Here is a 14,219-nt window from a genome sequence, read left to right as displayed (position 1 = left end):
CTGATGTCTTGATTTATCCAGCCTACATTTCCCCTTCGTTAGTGTATCTAATCAAATTTGATTTTGTGTCCTTTTTCTTATTTTATGTTTTAACTCTATGGCTCTTAATACCAAAACTATTCTACCATAGGAGCAACAATGAAAGCTGTTGGACCTCTTATAGCTAAATCGTCTTGAATGTTGTTTAGTTTAGAATGTCAGATTTTTCTGTGTGACATTCAGGAATCCAACCTGAAATGAATGAATTTAAGTTATTCCTTTTATACTCCCACGAGAAGTGAACACACACACACACACACACACACACACACTTAAAATTGGAGAGAATATAAAATAAAATCATAACACTGGAGAAAAAAGTCTGTCCCTGGTTGCCTGTCAGTAGACATTATTTTTTTCTCTCCCATAAATACCCATCACCACTACAAAGCTATTGTACTGGGCTATTGCACTCAGCACTTACTATTGACAATAGCTGTAGGCAAAATAGAAGCCATGGCAGCTTGCTGAGGGAGCAGCTGAATTGAGTCCAGCAGGCGCGCCGGGTACATCCCTTCTGTAAGAGTCATCTGACTGGCAGCTTGTAGCCTTGAGTCAAAATCCACCACAAAGGCAATTAGCTCTTCACCCTCAGAGATGGCCTTCGTAGTCGTGCACCAAAGCTGACCCCCTATTAAGAAGAAAAAAGAAAAAGAATTGACATAGAATGCTCTAGCCTGCTGTACATTGGATTGATGTCAATAGGACCTTCTCATGTTTTTCACATCAGTTTCTACTGGGGTGGAGTGTTTGATCAAGACAACGGCTGTCCTCCTCTTCCCTTTGTTAACCTAAAACAGTAAAACTGCCAGTTACTTTACCAGCGACACAAGTTTAACGGCAAGGAGCTGCAACTCAGGACAGGCAGCTATGGTCAACCACATGAAAGTCTGGTGAAACAAAGAGAGGAAACTCTTATAGAGAAGGGGAGGTTGGAGGGGAGGTTGAAGCTCATTGGAGGAAATTGAAAGTTCCAAATATAGTGGCTTTTCATTGGCTGAGTTGTTACATTCTTTCATTGGCTGAGCTGTTGTCAGACAAGGAGAAATGCTTTCTTCCTTCAGCTGAGAGGTATTAAGTAGTGTCACTTCCTGATGGAGATCCAAAGTCCATCTTTTCCTGTTGGGATCTACACTGAAGTCAAGTAGTACATGCCAGCTCCCCCTTCTGACTTCCCTACTCCATTTTAGTGCTGTTTCCCTTTATTAATTTCCGTACCTGCCTATGTGGAAAATTGTATTCCTTGCATCAGATGAACTGTTCAGTGACCAACAGTAGGAGAAGATTAATAACCAAGTATAGACATAATCTGTAGAGAGTTTTGTCAACTGTTTGCCTTCCAGCGCTTGACTTAATCATTAACCATGTTATTACATGTTACACTGCCTAAGAACAAGCATGGTAGGGATACAACCACAAAATTTATTTCAGGTGAGGCTTTGAAGTTACTCTTTACGTGCTCTTTCTGTACCTTATGGAAGTAAGAAGTTATTTCTTTTTCTCTCTCTTCCCCAGATACTGGGGAATGATATATGAATGAATGATACGTAAAACTACAAAGCAAGTAAACCAAGTTCCTAAAATTTAGAACATTAAAGTGAAATTCCAGTTAGCTTTACTCTCCTTATAAGTCTGCTGCCATTTATTTTGGGGGGGTGGGGGGGTGAGCACCGAGTGATCTTTACTTATATAATATTTCTTATAATGCAGCTTCTTTATCTCCTTTTACCCTGATTGAACTTCCTGAAAAGGAGATACGCCAAAGAGCCTTTTCAGAAAGGCTTATTTAAATAAAGATTTGTTTAAATGAAAAGAACCCTCTCTTCAAACACTAAGATAGACTCTGGCTTGGGGCTTCAAATGATCACGTGTGGTGCATTAAAAAGAAAATTAACTATGCAAGTACATCTTCTAATGTATTGGAATGCGATAGTGAATGCTCATTTATTTAACATGTTTAGACAGGCAAAGCACTTATATTTTGTTATCTACACTCTCAGGCCTAGATATGTATCCTGTACAGTTATGCCTGAAGTAATATGGCATACTTGATATGTTATAAAGCTTTTTTTCCTCATTGTGTATATACTGCAAGGCTATATATTGTACTCATTAAGCAGGCAAAAATTGTACCCATTCTGATAAGTAATATTGCTCTGTTTATCTTTCAGCGTAACTGCCTTTTCAACCGCACTTCATTTTTTTCCACCCTGAAAGAGATCATAGTTTTTAAACAACTTGTGGTAAAACGCTGGTGGAAAAGATAACAACAGCATATGATAGGGCAGAGTTGCCTAGAAGATTCAGGACACCGTTTTAGAGAAACCTCGGACAGTTCATCAAACCAGCCGATTAAATTTCAAAGGTAAGCAGACAAGACACCATCCACGACAGTAAATGTTTGTGAAAAAATAAAGCTAAAATTACAGACCTCGAATTTATATGAAAGTTTCCAAGGAAAACACAAATATACTAAAAGACTAGAAAACAACCATTTTTCACTTTCACTTTAATATATCTGAAAGCATACAAGTTTCCCAAAGTTGAAAACAGATTCACCTTGGTTGGCATTGATGACTTCTTTACAAATATGGAAGCTAAGCGGCATCATCGCGGAATCTGATGAGCATTGAAAAGCGCTAAGTGGGACGCTTCTTCCCCTGGAAGGCTTCCCAGGACGCTTCTTCCCCCTGGAAGGCTTCTGCATTTGGCTGTTCGGCCTTCTCTGATGTGCATACAGATCTAAACTACTTACAGCTGTAGACAAGGTAATCATTTGCACCTTATCTTTCCTCTGGGACAAGGTTTATTAAGTGAGCCTGTGTAATAGAGAGGTGGGGAGGGCAGAGGCAGGCACTGCAGTTCAGGTTTAGTTCCTCGCCTGGTTTTTTAGAGTCACTGGATTTCAGTGTTGAACTGAATAACTTACATTACTGGTAATAGTTTTCCATTTTTTGATCAACTTACATTGTTGGTAAATCCAGCTCTGGCTATGTTTTACAAAAGGAAAGTTTTGAATTCAGGTACCCTGGAGAAATCGATATTTTAGAGAAGGTAGCACTCGGCTAATCTTTATCACAGCAGTGAGCTCAACAGCAGGATGGCTCTGAATACTTGGGCTCAGACTTTGAACCAAAAAGATCCAATCAATAAATAAAATTCACAAAATATTAAGTGAAAATTAAAGCAAGTAAAACATGGGCTTCCGTGGTGGCGCAGTGGTTAAGAATCCGCCTGCCAGTGCAGGGGACGTGGGTTTGAGCCCTGGTCTGGGAAGATCCCACATGCCGTGGAGCAACTGAGCCCATGCGCTGCAACTACTGAGCCTGCGCTCTAGGGCCCACGAGCCACAACTACTGAAGCCCTCACTCCTAGAGCCCGTGCTCTGCAATGAGAAGCCCACGCACCGCAATGAAGAGAAGCCCCCGCTCTCTGCAACTAGAGAAAGCCCGCCCGCAGTAACGAAGACCCAACACAGCCAAAAATAAATAAATTTATTTTTAAAAATAAATAAATTTATTTTTAAAAATAAATAAATAAAAAATAAAGTAAGCCAAAAATGATTTTTCTACATTATTAAGCAGCCTGGCAGTAGTAACACATATCTGTTTTCAGATGTTTCATATTTTATCATCTTTATCATTTTGTCTCATTTTACGGTTTCGTCAGAGCATATCCTTTTAAAAGGCTGAATCAGACTGAAAATGTACTGTGCAGGTCTGATGAAGAAGTCAATTGTCTTAGGATTTAGTTTTTCAAGTCGTTCATTCATCAGCTATTGATTGGTGTGCCAGGCTGCGTGCTATGGTTTCATGCACAACTTCACAAACAACCTGAAAGCACACATATAAACAGACAGATTATAATACCACACGGTGGTCCCATCCCCTAGTACTAAAGAAATGTGAGAGGGGTGAGTAACTGAGACTTCTTGGGGGAGTCAGGCAAGCCATCCAATGGGACATTTTTATTGACTCAAGAAGAGTAGAAGTAAAGTAGCAGAAATATGTGTAGGGAGGACCTGGCAGGTACATCGTTACTGGCAGATACAGGAGCATGCATGCGAGTGCAGGATTATGGAAGAGGCTGCCTGGCCCTCGGAGGCCAGCAAACCTGGAGCTTGGGGTCTGAGGGAGAAAGAGGTGGATTATGGGCAGTGGTGTGCCAGAGCCAGCCTGTTCTGGATCACAGGGCAGAATGTTCAGTTGTCAGGAATTCTGTGTGCTGGTTGATGTCACGTTGGTAACCTGAAATCAGCTATGGTGAGAGTTGTAGCTTTTGCTGTCAGAAACTGTCAAGCACTACAAATCAGGGCTTCCTCCCACAGAAAGTTTAGAGCAGGGGGAGAGTTTTGCTGTAACATAAAAACAGTTGTGTCTGGCTCATGGTGGAGAGATGGTATATATATTTATTTGAGTGAATGAATGATCTGAGCTTCCCCCCCACCCCCGCCCCCGCCAGAATGTAGATCTCAGGGTCTTGAGGAGAGTAAACTGAAGGGGTAGGAAATGTTATCTCGAGGGCTATTAGGAGGCTGTTGTACCAGTTCAGTTGTGAGAAGTGTAAATTGTAGGGGAGAAAAGGGCCAGATTCAAGAGACATAGCTGACAGAGGACTGGGGTGATTTCCTGAGATGCGTAAAAGTAACTCTTGAAAATGACACAGAGGTTTCTGGTTTGCAAAACCAGCTGACGGTAGTTCCATTAACAAGGCAGTAAAGCTGGTATATTACCAAGTGGTATTATACGGACAATAACAGATAATTGGTATTAATTAGGAATAATTTCTTTGGGTCCGATAGGCTAAGGGGTTTATGTATTTCATCTATTTTAATCCTATCAATCATTCTGTGAGGTGAGTGATAGTTTCCTCATTTAAGAGTTGAGGAGATTGAATCTTGGAGAAGTTAGCTAACGTGCCCAAAGCTATACACATAGCAGAACCACTGGCGGAATCATGATTTAGACTTCTGGCTGTCCAACTCCAAAGCCCAAGTGTGCATGCGTGTTTTATGTATGTGTATGTATATGCATGGGAGTACTGAATTTGGCTTTGAACATGTAGAGTCTGAGGTACCTGAGAGGCTTTTTGGTGGGTGTAACCAGGAGGCAGTTGGACCTTGGAGGAGAATAAGGCCGGAGGAAAAAAAAATATTTTGGAAGTCATCAACACATTCTAAATAGCTGCGGATGCTCTTTGCATGGATGTGGTAATGCAGGAAGACTACAGCATGAAAAGAGAAAGAACAAAGATTGAAACTTGGAGAATCTCAACATTTAAGATGTGGGTAGAGGAGATGCAATCATTTAAAGACATAGGAAGCATATACTTGGAAAGGTTAGAGGGGAACCAAGAGAACGGTGCCGTAAAAGTCAAGGATTGGTTCTTGGAAACAGCTTGGCTGAGTTCTTTTGATGTGAATTTAGAGCATACAACTTGAGGGAGTCATTTATAGGGAGAGATATCCCAAGTATTATACCATAGTTTCAATTACTGATTCAAAAAAAATATTCTAAATGTGGCTGCTAGTGAGGATGTAATCCCATCTGGAGGAAGTACACCGGCCCCAGACTGCTGGGATGCAAATCTTGCCTCTGCCGCTTGCTAACTGTGTGACTTTGAACTTATCACCTAAGCATCCTATCAGTTTCCTCAGCCTTGAAAATGGGGATGGTGATAGTAGTATTGAACTCATGGTTATCATGAGGATTAAATAAGCAAATATATGTGTGAAAGCTTCAGAACAGCACCTGCCATAGTAAGTGCTATATAACTGTGAACCATTATCCTTTTGGTTTGGTCTGGTTGGGGCTATTTTTCTCATTTCTCACTGCCCTGCTGAGTCGAAGAAAAGAAATCTCACCAGAAAGAAAACATAAACCTACAAATTCAATGAGCACATGTATCTGTGCTTCACTGGAGAGAGCTAACTCATTTTGGAAAAATGATGAAGGCTGCATCATTTGTGGATCAATACCGATCTTGACCAGTTAGAAACAGATAAGGTTTCTAGCAATCTACATGGGGCTGAGGAGACAGGAGAACCAATTTCTTACCCTACCGTTTTTAGAGCTAGGGTAAACACAGCCAACTCTAATTTACAATTCAATGGAAGGTAGTAGTCTTCATCTTGATTAAGAAGCAATCTGAGTGCATGAAAATGATAAATCATGTTGATATTTAGCTTTTTTGGTGTCTTCACTGATTGACCTCACGTTCAATGGAAACAAATCACAGGGTATTACATTTGGCTTTAAAATGAGAGCACCACTATCAAAAAAAAAAACAACAAACAAATCAAAACACAAACAACCCCCCCCAAACCAAAAACACGCAAAGAAAACAAACCCAAAAGCCCAAACAAACAAACAAAACCATGAGAAAACAAGGACTGGCAAGGATGTAGAGAAGTTAGAACCCTTGTGCACTGCTGGGGAGAGGATAACATGGTAGTGTCACTGTGGAAAACAGCATGATGGTTCCTCAAAAAATTAAAAATAGAATTACCTATGATCCAGCAATTCCACTTCTGGGTATATGCTCAAAAGAATTGAAAGCAGAGTCTCAAAGAGATATTTGCACACCCATGTTCAGAGCAGCATTATTAAAAACACCTAAAACATGGAAGCAACCCAGCTGTCCACTGAGAGAAGAATGGATAAGCAAAATGTGGTGTACACACACACACACACACACACACACACACACACACACACACAATGGAATATATATATATGTATATATATATATATATACACACACAATAGAATATATGTGTGTGTGTATATATATGTGTGTGTGTGTGTATATATATATATATATATATATATATATATATATATAATGGAATATTTTACAGCCTTAAAAAGAAAGAAAAAAAAAGAAAAAAAAAAAAAGAAAGGAAATTCTGACAATGCTACAACATAGATGAACTTTGAGGACCTTATTATAAGTGAAATAAACCAGTCACAAAAAGACAAATACTGTATGATTCCACTTACATGAAGTACTCAGGGTATTCAAAGTCACAGAGACAGAAAGTAGGATGGTGGTTGCCAGGGGCTAAGGGCAGGGGGGAGTGGGGAGTTATTGTTTAATGGGTATAGAGTTTCAGTTTTGCAAGATGAAAAGAGTTCTGGAGATGGATGGTGGTAATGGTTGCACAATAATGTTAATGTACTTAATGCCACTGAACTGTATACTTAAAAATGGTTAATACATTTTGTTATACACATATATATATACACACACATATATATATATAAATATATACATATATATATATACACACCACAATATAAAAATTGGAAAAAAATGAGAGTACTTTTTTTCACTAAAAAACATTCACTAGAATATTTGTACAAGTTTTTAGTTATAGCTAAGGATAGGAATATAACTTTTATTAAGTGCTTTTCATATGAGATGGATTAAAAAAAAACAGTTGAGGTCTTCTCTCAGTTTTCCTAACGAAGTTACTTTAACAAAGTAATACTCGAAAACTAAGATTTTAGAGGAATGAAGCTGCCGCTGAGATGGAGTTTACTTTCTTTGACCACATTAACTATTTTCATTTGAATGAATGAATTTCTTCGCACAGTAATTCAAGAGCAAATGATCTTTGTCTAAGGGATTATATGCTAATAATGAAGCACTGCTGGCACCCCAAATCACTGAAAATTTATTTGTCCTCAGTGGAAAGATGAACTAGAAAAAGCATTTGCCTTGTGGGTGAGAAACTTTAGTTCTAGTGCTGACTTGATTATTGGTTACTGTGTGAACTTGGAGAACTGCTTTACCTACATCATATAACATGACAACCTTAGGCTAGATACCATTAGATTATTATCATCAAGTTGTGAGCAACATTTTTTGCTTCTGTGACCAAAGTGCTAATAATAGGAATAACCTCAGATTTATTAAGCACCTACTATCTGCTCTGCACTGACACTGTGCTAAGTGCTCTGCATCCATTATCTTAATATCTCCCAAGAAAGCAGTGAGGTGGCTTTTATTTGTTCCCTTTTACTGTGAGATCATGAAGCTGGAAGTGTACACAAACTGTTCAAGATCACACAGCTAGAGTGGACTTGGAGGAAGAGAAGGAGATATGGGAGATGGGATTTGAACAAAGCAGTTTGGCTCTAGATTCTGAATGAAAAACCCAGTGTCCCAAGTCACAGTGCCATCTGATGTTCACTAAGTAAATGCCTTGGTACCTTACCTTGATTACTCAGTTTGAGTAATTAGCACTGCTATCTCTCTGAACCAGAAATGACATGTAGCTGTCCAGTTTTCCCAGCACCACTTATTGAAGAGGCTGTCTTTGCTCCATTGTATATTCTGGTCTCCTTTTTCATAGATTAGGTGACCAGAGGTGCATGGGTTTATCTCTGGGCTTTCTATCCTGTTCCATTGATCTATATTTCTGTTTTTGTGCCAGTACCATACTGTCTTGATGTCTGTAGCCCTGTAGTATAGTCTGAAGTCAAGAAGCCTAATTCCTCCAGCTCTGTTTTTTTTTTCTCAAGATTGCTTTTGCTATTCGAGATCTTTTGTGTTTCCCTGAAAACTGTAAAATTTTTTGTTCTAGTTCTGTGAAAAATGCCATTGGTAACTTGATAGGGATCGCATTGAATCTGTAGATTGCTGTAGTCATTTTTACAATATTGATTCTTCCAATTCAAGAACACGGTATATCTCTCCATCTGTTTGTGTCATCTTTGATTTCTTTCATCAGTATGGTTCACTTTATGAAACAGTGTTAAGAAGATGTACACAGTGATAAGACATAGCTTTAAAATGCATAGCCACAATGTGGAGAATAATGTAAATCTTTGTGGTGTGGAAGTAATGTCAGGTTATCTTCTAATATGGCTAATAGCTTACACTTAGAAAGCACTTACTATGTGCCAAGTACTATTCTAAACGTTCCACACCTATTAAATATGGATGTAGCATTTGCCCAAGTTTAGCTGGACACTAAAAGGGTATCACAATTCTTTATAACCATGACTGCACAGTAGATTCACCTGGGAGCTTTTTTTGTTAATTAATTAATTTTATTTTTGGCTGTGTTGGGTCTTCATTGCTGCGAGTGAGCTTTCTCTAGTTGCGGTGAGCAGGCTTCTCATCGCAATGGCTTCTCTTGTCGCAGCGCATGGGCTCTAGGCGCACGGGCTTCAGTAGTCATGGCTCAGAGGCTCTAGAGCACAGGCTCAGCAGTTGTAGCACACGGGCTTAGTTGCTCCGCGGCATGTGGGATCTTCCTGGACCAGGGCTCGAACCCATGTCCCCTGCATTGGCAGGCGGATTCTTAACCACTGCACCACCAGGGAAGCCCACACCTGGGAGCTATTAATCAACGCTGCTTTCTGGGTCCTACCCTGGATCAATCAAATCAAAATCACTGGGAGTGAAGTCTGGGCTTCACTATTTTTTAGAAGCTCCCCGAAAGGCTTCTTATGCCTCTAGAGTTAAGGATCATTGGCATAAGGGTAAACTATCTGTAGTTTGTATAGCGTAGAGAGAGTGAAACTCTATGAACAAAAAGGTCTCTTTTGATAATCAAATATTTCATAGACTTGTTCAAACAATTCAGTAGAGAGTTGTCCACTCCAAAACTCAGAAAATGACAACTGAAAATAGCTTTGAATAATATTTGAAGAACGTGGGCATGATGAGTGAAAAGGTGTAGAAAGGCGGGTAAAGGATGTAATGACTTAGCATCATCCTTCAACTGAATAAACCAGTTAGGAATTTAGTAAATTTGTGAATTGTATTTGGTTTTACAATGTTTAATTCTTTATTATTTTGAAGGTGTGTAACTTATTATTAGAAATGAACAATAACATTTCAAAAAACTGTGAAAGATCATATTGTATAAACCAGAGCAAAAAAAAAAAAATCACATTTCTACTGCATGGGCATGGAGTCTTTATCAAATGACATCAGGCACTGAAGCAGCTATCTGATACCTTCCTCAAGTCTACCAAATGGAAAGGTTATTTTAGGATTCTCTCTTTGCCTCTTGTGCTGCAAACATAGTCACTCTCCCCACGCTCCACACCCACACACCACTCCCTTCACGTATAAAGGGCAAATACATTCAAGGTTCCATAGAAAGTAATAACCTCAAAGACCTTGACGTTCTTGAAAAAACATGTACTTGCTGTTCTAAGTAATGTTTATGATCAAAGTTCTTGTACAAACAGATATGGTTCCTAACAGGAAGCTTATAAATTTTTCTCATAATTGCTGTCAAAACTGCAGTGAAGTGTACTACAAGTTTTGATAATAAAGAATAAAGTCACAGTTCAAAGTTGATTATATTTTGGAAATTCACGCTCCTCTTACTCGAAGCGGTAGCCTTAAGTATCTCCCCATCCTGCCAAATTTTTCACTTGCACTTTTTATTATTTATGAAATCAGTGTCTGTACAATGTCATGCAGACCTCTGCTGATAAACTCTAATTAAGATTAAGACAAGCCTTTTGGAAAGGATCCCATCATTAACAAACATGATAAACACAAAAATACTCCTTACTTGTCAACCCGGAGCAATTCAGTAACCTAACAGTATTATCTGTTGCTAGGTTACAGAGCTGACAAAGCTTCAATTATATTGTTCGACCATACCTATAGAGTTCTGTATAAGCAAAATGTATCCAGTATAAAAGCATTTAACTTCGTCCATGCTATCTGCAATTCATCCTTCCTTACAATGGTAAAAATCAGGTTAATAATTACATAGCACGCTGAAAAATCTTCTCCATGTGTTACGTCTATACATGTTTCTTTCTAATTTTATCTGTGTGATTGATAGACGCTTGCTTTGTAAAAATAAGGAAATACAAGCAACGTGAAGCTGTAAACCTTGAGCACAACTACATCTGGGCTCATCAAGATACGGACCTAAGCTTAGCATAAAGATATACAGCAAATTGAACCAATTAAATCACATTTAGATTTTGTATTACTCTGCCTCAATATGTACAAGGATAAAGAGCCTCAAGTGAATAGATAGGGATACCAGTTTGAAAGTTTAAGCTCAAAAAAAAAAAAAAAAAACCAAACCCATACACACTCACCTAACAATACAAAAGGAAATAGGTGGTTTTCAATACTAATTTATTCTAATGGCTTCTCTAAGGATATTTTAAAAGTTGAAGTTAGTAACTTTTACTACATAGCATTAAGTCATTAAGTCTTATTTCTCTTTATTAGACTGGGGACACTAGGGGGAAAAAAATCAATGAAAACAGCCTCTAAAAATACAGACATTTGACAGGGGGAAAAACAAAGAAAAAAGCCATGTGTGTAAAAAGAGAAAGTCTATGTGAATCAGACCTTTGAGATTTTTACCATGGGTGATTTTTTTGTGTGTGATGTCCATGGAAATTTGGAGAAAAGTTAACTACTTATAAATGAACCAGCATTTTTAAGTAGCTTTGGCATAAGATGTTATATACTAAACTGTTAACAGCAGTTTGATTTCTTAAGATGTACAGTGATATTTCTGCATTAATCTAAAAGTCTATTTCCTTCACATGTGTAAAATACAAGAAGAAGATGGTCAGTTGATCAGAACTCAATTAATAAAGATTACATATTGGTCTATAGAGTAAACCATGATATCTCTTAGGCACACTAAGGTAATTTAAAGCCGTTCTCTGGGGGAATAAATGGGCTGTTTAACACATACACACACACACACAGTCACTCACACTCATCATACACACAGACATTGTTTCTGGAGTTGGAGGAAACAAGAATACTTACTCGTTCTGTCATTAACTTCTTTTTTTTCTTTTACCTAAGTAATTTGAAAATCCAACAACATGCCCACTTATGAAATTTAGTTTCTTCACAGCTGGGAAGGGATTGGGCAAAATAATTCCCTAAAAGCTAAATAATTGTCCCATTGCAACATCGCAGGTGATACTACCTAGATCTCAGGGTGGGGATGTTCACACAGTACCTATATCTATATGTAGCCACATTGTTTAATAGCAATTTTATAATGAATTCCAATCCAATACAGTTGAAATTCTTGACAGTGGAGTAGTGCAAGGAACAGAACTTATAAATTATGTGTGCCCCTTCTTTGCAAACCGCTGTGGAGGTTTCTTTGTGCATTGGCAAATACAGTAGGAATATGAGGTATTGTGTGGGTCCTCCTGCACAGCACCTGATAAAAGAATAAAGAGCTGTGACATATTCTTAAAACAATAGAGGAATTAAAGGGAAACAATGGGCCAGCTGCTTCATTAATACAATCAAAAGGGAGCCCAGCACAGAGGAGTCCAGATAATTAAGCACTGCTCTTTTAGACCTCCTTTCTAGAATAAAATTGCTTAAAAATGTATTAACTACTTCATAGTTGTTAGAGAGATCTCTGCACTTGTTTACTTAGAGTTGATTAATGCTTTTCTTCCGTATGCAGCAACATGCCAACTCATAGTTTACAACAGTTTTTGAATAAAATAGAGTGAGAATAATTGATAAAGATCTGCACAATACACAGCAATAAATCAAAAGCATTTTACAAAAGGTCTTTCCTGTTTTTAAATAATCTTTAACATTTTTCATTTGTACTTATAGGCAATGCAGGGCATTTTGGGGCATTTAACTTTCCCATGCTGGCTTTCCTGACATCTTCTTATAGAACATCCTAGCAGTTCCTGGGAGAAGGAGGAAAAAAAATCAGACCTGACCAGCAACTTTAGAGTGTTCCTTTGGTTTTTTCTGCCAAAGAAGAGAATGGATTTAAAAAAAAAAAAAATTCTTTGCCTTTTCCAGTCAAGAGGGATGGACGCATGGCAGAGTTACTTGCCGAATGCACTATTCATCCTTCGTTAACTTGATTATAGAAAACAAAAAAGCAACTTTTTATGCTCTTTATGTTAAATCACAGTTTACAATTTAAGATATCAAGGTTTTTCATTCTTCATCTCTTCTGTAGGCAGCCTTTCCTCTGATGTCAACAGAACATTTAATTGCTTAAGAACTGGAAAATTGGGAACTGAATACTGTGTGCTGAATGTTGACGTGAGAATAAAACACCACACTCTGTTTTTCTCCCAAATATTTTTAAGTAGGCTTATGTCAACCCAACATTAAAATTACAAACTTTACTGAATCATGTGGTCAGTTTAAATAAGATTTACTCTATTCTGATGCTTTTAGGAACTTAATTGAGAAACTCAGAATTAGAAAGAAGTCAGAGAGATAAGTGAATAGACATACTTAACCATATTTCTGAGATTAAGAGAAGAAAGATTTTGCTTTTACACATATGATACATGTGATTTAAAATTTATCAGCTGGAGTCATATTTCCAAAGACTTTCCTGGATTATGTCAATATTTTAGAGGATATAGAATATCTAATTCCAGCTATGAAACCTGGCTTCTGACTTCAGGAGTTCGTGTCCAATTAGCTTGATAAGTTTTGTTTGCAAACCAGGAAATAAAAACATATAAATTAATAGTAGGTGCAAACAAAAATGACTATTTTAGGAGCTATTACATATGATTATTTATATATATAAGAAATATTTTTATTTTGATTAAGCTCAAAATTTACTTTGTTAGAGTGAAAGTAAATTAGAAAGACATGAAGTGTTTATTGGCTTATGATCAAGTGAATCTTTTCAAGGATATACTTTGAACATCTCAGGTTTTTAAACTAGGTCCTTACGGCAATGCAAAAAAACCTAATAAATATTGATAATGCTTTATTGCAAAAATGCTAAATTGAAAGCACCCTCTTTCAGCAAGTATTCTGTAAACGAGCTTAAGAACGTCATCTGTAAATTGTCATTTTAAATATTATATGCTGTATTATTTAGCATAAATTCAACAGATAACATTGGTCTGAGCAGAACTCAGACTAAAGAAACATGAACACCCTCATGAATCCCAAGGAGTTATCTGTGTGACAAATAGGAAATACTATCGTCCCATTTTATGGACAAGGAAATCAAAGCTAGCCCGGTTAAACCAGTGCGTTTTCTAAACTCCCCTCCTATCACAGAGGGCCTTCCGAGGCCCAAACCTGTAACCGATCCCCACCAGTTCTTTTAGCTCATGGTGTGTATTCTCCCCACAGAACTTATATTTTTTCTGTAAGAAAAATGTCTCCACTGAGATACTTTCCTTTCCCATTTCAGAGGCACGTGA

The 14,219-nt window shown here is 37.8% G+C and overlaps 1 protein-coding gene across 2 annotated transcripts in view; it reads right to left on the bottom strand.

Annotated features, from left to right (window-relative positions):
* Positions 1-14,219, bottom strand: part of ZFPM2 (zinc finger protein, FOG family member 2) — a gene marked incomplete at its 5' end in the record, with an annotated part of 459,715 nt that overhangs the window by 8,301 nt on the left and 437,195 nt on the right. For both annotated transcript variants that reach the window (XM_082858416.1, XM_082858417.1), the window contains one exon: positions 464-670. In XM_082858416.1, coding sequence (XP_082714542.1) covers positions 464-670 — 207 coding nt within the window. The remainder of the gene's footprint in view (positions 1-463; positions 671-14,219) is intronic.

Source organism: Leucopleurus acutus (genome assembly GCF_964270905.1).
Source record: "Leucopleurus acutus genome assembly, chromosome: 17".
Lineage (NCBI taxonomy): Eukaryota > Metazoa > Chordata > Mammalia > Artiodactyla > Delphinidae > Leucopleurus > Leucopleurus acutus.
The sequence above is the reverse complement of the archived record's forward strand: the minus strand, read 5'-3'. Positions and strand labels throughout refer to the sequence as shown.